This window comes from Phaseolus vulgaris, chromosome 7 (genome assembly GCF_000499845.2).
Source record: "Phaseolus vulgaris cultivar G19833 chromosome 7, P. vulgaris v2.0, whole genome shotgun sequence".
Classification (NCBI taxonomy): Eukaryota; Viridiplantae; Streptophyta; class Magnoliopsida; order Fabales; family Fabaceae; genus Phaseolus; species Phaseolus vulgaris.
Genome location: NC_023753.2, coordinates 16413214 through 16421203, shown reverse-complemented (window position 1 = coordinate 16421203; position 7990 = coordinate 16413214). Strand labels below are relative to the sequence as shown.

The 7990-nt window shown below is 44.4% G+C and overlaps 1 protein-coding gene across 1 annotated transcript; it reads left to right on the top strand.

Annotated features, from left to right (window-relative positions):
- The first annotated feature begins 4655 nt into the window (after window positions 1-4655).
- Window positions 4656-6392, top strand: LOC137829140 (uncharacterized). Its single transcript, XM_068635934.1, has 2 exons — window positions 4656-4779; window positions 5155-6392. The coding sequence occupies exons 1-2, from the start codon at window positions 4656-4658 to the stop codon at window positions 6390-6392; spliced, it is 1362 nt and encodes a 453-aa protein (XP_068492035.1).
- The last annotated feature ends 1598 nt before the right edge of the window (window positions 6393-7990 follow it).

Sequence of the window (7990 nt, the reverse complement as noted above, 5' to 3'; positions counted from 1 at the left end):
ATTGGTTGCTCCCTCTTGGAGTTAGAATCCAAGTGACAATGAGAGCCAACACCCGCTCATCTAACTTCAATCCTCCAACTGAACAAGTTCTTACTTGAGCTTGTGGATTCTTCAAACAACTTTTGTAGTATTGAATCTTGTTGAAATCTTCCACAACACCAATGTTTCCTTTATTGATTCTAAGACCAACATATTTCAACCCAGTTACAGCAACCCATACATCATGGGTAATCTCCATGTCTACACCTTTAACATGTGAAACAAGATTGTTTCCTTCAAACTTTAGATTTGTGTAGAACACCCGAATTAAATCTGGATAAATGTTCCCCTTCATCTCCAAGAATCTTTTCAGCAACTGATCCTTGAGAAGCCTTCTCACATTGTCCAGCTTTTGGCTTTTCAACCAATCAAAGGAGACAACTTTTGGATTGTTGATCACTTTTGTACTTGTCTCAAAGCGATACCTCTCAATTAATTCATTATCTCTTGAAAACCAGCCCTCAAGCCTTCCTCCTGACCTCACAACCCTCATTTTGATCCTCTTGGATGTAGGAGGAGTGGAATCCATGACAGCAAAATGAGACAAAGGCACACACAAGGAGAGAAAGAGATGTTGCAAGAGATGACCCAATTGGTTGTTTTTGTGAAGGAAAACAGCTGCAACAGATTTTATAGAAAATCAGAAACCTTCTTTGATCCTTTGGTGATTATGGGTTTCAGTCTTCAAGACAGAAAACTGGTCCAAGCTCTGCACAGAGAACGTCAGAAAAGAGCAGAAAAACACATGGTCAACACATGTGACCTTTGACTAGACATAAAGGCTTTTGAATTTCCAAGATATGGAATATATCTTGTAACCTCCTCCAGAACCAAATCAGGCTTTCAAGACTGATTTATTGACTCAAGATCTTTTCATTATTGAGATCTGCAACAGACAAAATGTATAGAGAAATTAATTAAGTTCTTCACAGTGCTGCCAGAGAAGAAACAATCGGTTGTTTCGAGGAAACAATTGGTTGTTTTTCTACAACAGTTTAGCAAAATATGATTTTCAAGCATAAACTGAAAAAGGTTCAAAAACAGATGTAATTGCTTATTTGAAAAAAACAGAAATTAATCATGAATCAGTAATTAAAAAGCAAAGATAAGGAAGGTTTTATCCTTTTATGAAGTCCATTCAATGAGTCATTGTTTGTGATCAAGAATGCTTCTTTTGGTTTTTGAAATAGCTTGGACTGGTATACACCCTCAATTCAGTTCCAGTCTCAATCCTTTTCTTCCAGGAACCTGATCAGATGACTCAGAGCTTCATGTTCCTCTAGTATCCCTACATTAAAATGAATTCAAGCAAAAAGATTTGGTCCCCTTACAAATGTGGGTCCATTTTGATTTATTTTTGTCATTTGAAACCTCACAACCTTTGGGAATTCATTTCATGAAACCTCTGGGAACAAAATATTTCCTTATTTTACAGAATCTGACTAAATGGCCTCTTTTCATGCAATAAAAGCATGTAGCAACCGGTTGTTTCGACTTAACAATCGGTTGTTTTCCTGGCAGTTTTGAAAAAGTCTTTGAAAACTTATCTTGCTTGTTTTGTGGATTAAAACCTAATCCAGCTCTTCCAAAAGCACAATTTTGAGATGCCAAGACATTCTTAAAGTTGGATTTACCCTTTGTAAGTTTATCCACAGCTCTAACAAGATAATGAACTTTCTTTTCAAGATTTTCACAATTTTCACAAGCAAGAGAGTCACACACATGAGAAGAGTTTTTGCAATGTTTTTCAAAATCATTTTTTGATTTTTCCAGCTCTTCTTCAAGTGTTTTAACCCTCTTTTCAAGCCAGTTGTTCAACCCTTTCAATCGGTTGTTTGAGAGAACTAATCGGTTAGCTTCTTCATGAGTTTGTTGAAAAGCTTGAAGCAATTTACTATAATTTTCAGCACTTAGGGAAGCACATGAACTTACACTGCTTGAGCTACTTGACTCATCATCTCCTTCTGCAATTAAGCATATGTTTTCCTTTTCATCTTCACTTGATGAGGAGTTTGACGAGGAAACTTTATTTTCATCCCAAGCAATATATGTTCTTCTTAGCTTGATTTCTTTTCATTGCTTTCTTTATTTGGGCAATCAATTTTTATATGCCCTTGTTCACCACAACCAAAGCAAGTATAATTGTTAGAATTGAAATCACTAGAGTTCTTGTTGCCATACCTTTCTTTGTTGGCTTCTTTGTTACGATTTCTCTTCAAGAATCTACTAAACTTTTTAGAAAGCAAGCTAAGGTTTTCTTCTTCACTTTCATCACTTGAATCTTGTTTGCTTTTGTGCTTGGCAGCTTTCAAAAATCTGGAGCTTCCACAACTTGAGCGTTCTGAAAGTGTACCTCAAAAATCTGTTAAGTGTTCCTTATATACCTGAGCCTTTTCTCTCTCCTGACGGTTACACCTCTAGACGCGTGGCTCACATCCAGCTGTACACGTGTCACCATCTGGAGCTTCCACAACTTGAGCGTTCTGAAAGCGTACCTCAAAAATCTGTTAAGTGTTCCTTATATACCTGAGCCTTTTCTCTCTCCTGACGGTTACACCTCTAGACGCGTGGCTTACATCCAGCTGTACACGTGTCACCATCTGGAACTTCCACAACTTGAGCGTCACGTCTACTCTTCTTGCCATTCGACTAAGTTATCCATACAGGGAGTAACTCGGTGCACGACTTTCCTTGGAGCACGACCCCTTAAGTGGCGAGTACCGGGTGCCACCACGTGCACCATCTCCGTGGTCTCGCATGCCGCCATCACGATCTGCTTCACTTGCGCACCATGCATGTTCTGGGAAACTGTTCCCTCGACCCGACCTCTGGCTAGGGTGTGATCATCTGATAACCTCATCCTCCGCTGCTACGTGACAAACATATCACTCGTCTTCCATACTTGTACCTCTTGGAAACCTTAAATAAGCTTTCCTGATCGTTCAGCGATGTGCCCCTTTCGGCGGTGTGTAAACCACCTGATCTCCTAGTACTCACATACGGCGGCTGTGACGCAACTCTGGTGACCGCCGGTTACGCACATTAGAGATCGGAGAACGCCACTTCAGCGATCGGCGACTATACTGACTTCCCAATTTACTTCCCTTCTGTCGGCCAGGTGTCCCGTTCAACACGCCTATATTGTCGCTTGCTGCCACGTCATCACACCCGATGACCTGATCGGTACACAAGCCCCCAGTCTTAAGGTGAGACTTGACCAGCGAAAAGAATAAGAAGTCAAATCATCGTCGATCTACTTGGCCCTTGTACGGACTTCCGTACGTTCGTACTCTTTTGCCTTTCTGACGCTTCACCAACCCCTTTTTAATCAAACGACACGTGGCTTCATCAACGGTTGTTTTTAATTGTCGTTTGCGCTTCCTACAACGTTCGAAACCCTTAAACCCTTCGCGCTATTCACTGTTTCATTATCTTTCTTCATCTTCAAGCATTCTTAACGTTCTCTCTGCGAACTACGAAACCTTTCGTCTCCCACAATCTTCAACTTCCTTCAACATTTACCCGATCATCAAAGGTAACTCTTTTAATCCTTCTACTGATATTTGTTGCATTTTAATCGGTTTGCATCATCCATTAACTGTCTGGAGCATACGTTGTGGGTTGTTTCTCTTTTTCTCGTAACTTAGAGTTTCATTCCTGATAACGTCTACCCCAGTGAACTCTCACTCGTTCGTTCTATCTTCTTTGTCCTCAATCGAGTCATTCTCTTGCTATCCTCATTTCTTCCCTTTTCTTTCCTTTGCAGTTCCTGCGATGGCTCACACAAAGTCCACCGCTAATCGCGAAACCCTCCTCCCAAAACTCGTAGGGTTATCCCTGGGACAAACCCTCCACCAACACGCAATCCCCCACGAGCCTCTGGTGCTCCTTCCACACAGGCTGAGAGGCCTGCCTCTTCTCGTTCCAACCTTACCCAAGCAACTCCACCACAAGCCGGGGGAGTCTCCCTTCCTCCACGGGACTACCAAGAGCTCTACCCTTGGGCCACCCCAACTGTACTGAAGGAAACCTCGTCGATAAATACTGAGGTGGGGGTGCTTCGTCTGAAGAAAGGGGATCAACCCAACCTTTCATTTCACAAGGAGCACGATGACAATGTGACGGTGCTGCCTTGCCTTCCTGGAGAACCAATTTGTGCGGACGATAAGGGGAACAACGGCGAGTTGTTCTGCTTCGTCTACGCCACGCTGTTCAAGAAAGTGAAACTTAGGTTTCCTTTCACTCGTTTCGAGAGGGAGCTGTGGACCGAGCTCGACATCGCCCCTGCCCAGCTCCATCCCAATAGCTGGGCATTCGTGAGGGCGTTTCAAATCCTTTGCGCGCACTTGGGGCTTCCGGTTTCGGTTGATGTCTTCCTTTTTCTATTTGAGGCAAAGAATCCCGGAGATCGCCTCTGGGTCAGCTTGAATGGAATTGCTGGGAGGTCAATCCTCTCCATCTTCCAGCAATCCTACAAAGACTGGAAGGGGAAATTTGTCAAGGTGTGCCAGAACGACCAAGACCCTTCGTTGCTTGATGGCTTCCCCTTGTATTGGGTAAACAAGGGGAAAAAGGATTCCAGGGACAACTTTAGGAGAGCACGAAGTCCTGACAACATGGGGGATTTGGACAAAGACCTTTGTCTCTTCTGGAAAAGTCTGGCTTCTGCCAACATCACCTTCCCCATTGCTCCAATAATCTCCTTTGAATTCCTCGAGGGCCAACTTGAAATGTACATAGGTTAGCCCTTACCCCAACACCAAGACTCTCATTTTGTGTTGAAACTGTCTTAGCATTTATACCATTCTGTCTTTGGCATTCTGTTTGTTCTGTACTGGTCTCGATCATTCATCCATGTGCTATTTGCTTATGTTATTTCTGTATGTATATACTTGTATGTTCTGCTTCTGCTTTGGGTCATACTCATCTATTTTTTACCTTGTGCAGACGCAATGTTGGGAAAAGGAAAGCTGGCAGAATTGAGGGCGATCGCCCGATCCCACAAACTTGCGGCGGGCTCCCAAATTGTGCCCAACTCGGTTGTGGAGATCGCCGCTGCCTAAGGAAAAACTCCTCCCCGAGGTCCAACTCCTTCTGGGGCCCTACCCTCCCCAGAAAGGAAAAAACTGGTGTTGAAGAGACCAAAGAGAAAAACCCCTCAGGTGGTGTCGGAGGAAGAAGACGACGATGAAGACACCGAGGATGGTCTCATCACCAAGAGGAAAAGGGTAACCACCTCTACACCACCTACACTCCCAACACCAACGCCGCCATCACCTCCTGCTCCGCTAGAACCAGTCCAAGCAGCACCACTGGCCGCCGCGCCCCCAGTGGTCGAAAGCAGTGGCCCTAACTATGCAGAGAACCCTCCAAGCGCCTCAACACCATTTGTATCTGTTGGAGAGGGTCCTCCTTCCACCACATCCATCGTTGGGGCCGCACTAGAAGAAGATGAGGGTGCCCAGGCTTCCCCAATGCCTATAACAGAAGCCCCAGCCTCACCACCACACCTTGAAGCCCCCCTTGCTGTACAAGCTCAAGAGGGTGGTGGTGAAAGTCAACATCAAACTCCACCAGCACCTCCAGCATCAGCCTCAAGTCTCCCAGATTCCTTCAAGGAGACCTTGGGACCCTTCGCAACTCAGCTAAAGGCCATGGCGGAAGGTTTCCCTTCGCTTGTAACAAGAGCTGCGATGGATTCGCTCAAGAGGCTCCAACAGGAAAATCTCAAGCTCAAAGAGTCGAATCTCATCATAAAGACTGAGGCTGAAAAGCTCACATGCAATCTATTGATGACGGAGATGGAACATTCAAGGCTGGAGGATGCGCTGGAAGCGGAACTAAGGAACACACACAAGGAAGCCTCCGATCTATGCCAAAAGCTGCACACTCAACTCCAAGAAAAGATTGACTTGGAGAGCAAACTGGTCCCATTTAGGGTCAAAGTGGCAGATTTGGAGGCTGCACAAAAAACTGAAGCTTCCAGGGTGGAGAAGATTGAAAAAAGATCAGCAGAGAGGGAGGTCCTCTTAAGGAAGGTCGAAGCTGAGAGGGACAAGGCTCTCACTGAGCTCACCGAAGCTCGTGAGGAAACTGAAAGAATTGCTGCAGAGCTGGCCCAAGCTCGGGACGAGAGCAAGAAAGCTGCTGAAGAACTGGCTCGGGCTCACGAGGAGAGAGAAGAGTTGAAGAAACAAGCGTACGAGCTCAACCAAAGCGCTGCTCAAGTCCTCACCACTGGGTTTGACGCTGCTCTGGAGCAAATAGCATGCCAATATCCGGAGCTCGACCTCTCCATGTTATCGATCTGCAACGAAGTGCTGGATGGGAAGATTGTGCCTTCTGAAGACTAACTGCTTTCCCCCATCACCTCCTCTTTGAAAACCTTGAATTTATCTTTTGTTTGTAATATTTGAACTATGCACAACTTTGTTGGCGATGTATATATGACTTTTTTTTTATTAGAGCGCTATCTTCTATGTTTTCACTTGACTCGGTCTTCTCTCTCTATCTGCTGCGTGATCGACCAACATAACTGGTAACACTCATTCAACTGGAGTAACTCATCGTTACCTGAACTTAACCCTTCACACACTGCTTTAACTCGAGCAAACTATTAAGCTTATAACAAACTTAACAAACTGTTAATTCAAAGTAAACTTGAGCCACCATAAATTATCGGCGATGACTTATACTTATAATTAAGGTAACAAACCTTATCGCAAAATCACTTGCTAGGCAGCAGGTTTTAACTCAATCTAATATTCTAAACACAGCTTACCTGATCTGCCAAGTGAAGTTCACGCTTCTCCTGTCATCGCCGGAAATTCCTCCGATCTGGTACTCGCCATACAACCCCCTCACTATCTCAACTTTCACGCCATAGGGTTCTGGCGATGTTACCCTCTTTTGCATAACTTGATCATTGTTCCCTCATCTGGGGGCAGAGGCGCCTTTCGGATCCTTCTCTACCTCCCTGAGTTTTAGAACAATGATCTGGATAGTGAGGTGTTCTCTGCGAACCTATCTCAGCTATCCTTTAACTTCTTCCACCCTTATCTTCACACCGCCCGCAAGCGTGGAAGCTTTATCTGGTCTTACTGGGTCAACATTGATGTTTCACTTAAAGGGGAAAAGGCGTTTCCATCAACCTTCCCTTCCCGCCGTTTAAGGTCATGAACACCCCTGACTTTTTAGTTTCATCTTGCCTGAACTCACTCTAAGGTGAGAAGGACTTTCTCTGGTGCCTCAACTTGCCCAGGGTGTACATCTCCTCCCCCCTGGATGCACTGAGGACTTTTAATCTTGCCTCAATCTGCTTATGCAAAGAGGTCTTTCAATCTCTTCTTGCCTGCACTCGCTCAAAGGCGAGGAGGACTTTTCCTCTTTCTCGCCTGCACTCGCTCAAAGGCGAGGAGGACTTCTTCTCTTTCTTGCCTGCACTCGCTCAAAGGCAAGGAGGTCTTCTTCTTTTCTCGCCTACACTTCGCTCAAAGGCGAGGAGGACTTCTTCTCTTTCTCGCCTGCACTCGCTCAAAGGCGAGGAGGACTTCTCCTCTTGCCTCAAGACGCACAAGAGCGTTGAGGGCTTTAAACATTACTGGTGCCTCCGATCGCCGAAAGACGATGAGGTCTTTAAAACTTTTAACTATTGTCGCCGATCGCCGAAAAACGATGGGGACTTAAAACTTTACTAGAAAACATGCAATATAACTTTACTGTTGCCTTAGATCACGTACAAGTGATAAGGTCTTTTTTCTAAAAACTTTCAAAACAATAAGCATGCAATCTTAGAAACTTTAAACTTGAAAAGTCTTCTTTATTGGGTGGCCTCATTAAAAACTCTCCTTAGGGAAAAAAGAGTGCCACCTTGAAACTGTTTTAACAGAAACTATTTAAATCTCTTCATATTCGTCTCTACTTACAAGGCTTTAACTGTAATACAATTTGA

Bases quoted from the DNA above. Each gene is read 5' to 3' on its own strand.
- LOC137829140 (XM_068635934.1), top strand. From the start codon at position 4,656: ATGGGGGATTTGGACAAAGACCTTTGTCTCTTCTGGAAAAGTCTGGCT. The intron at 4,780-5,154 runs GTTAGCCCTTAC...TACCCTCCCCAG, and splicing joins CCAACTTGAAATGTACATAG to AAAGGAAAAAACTGGTGTTG.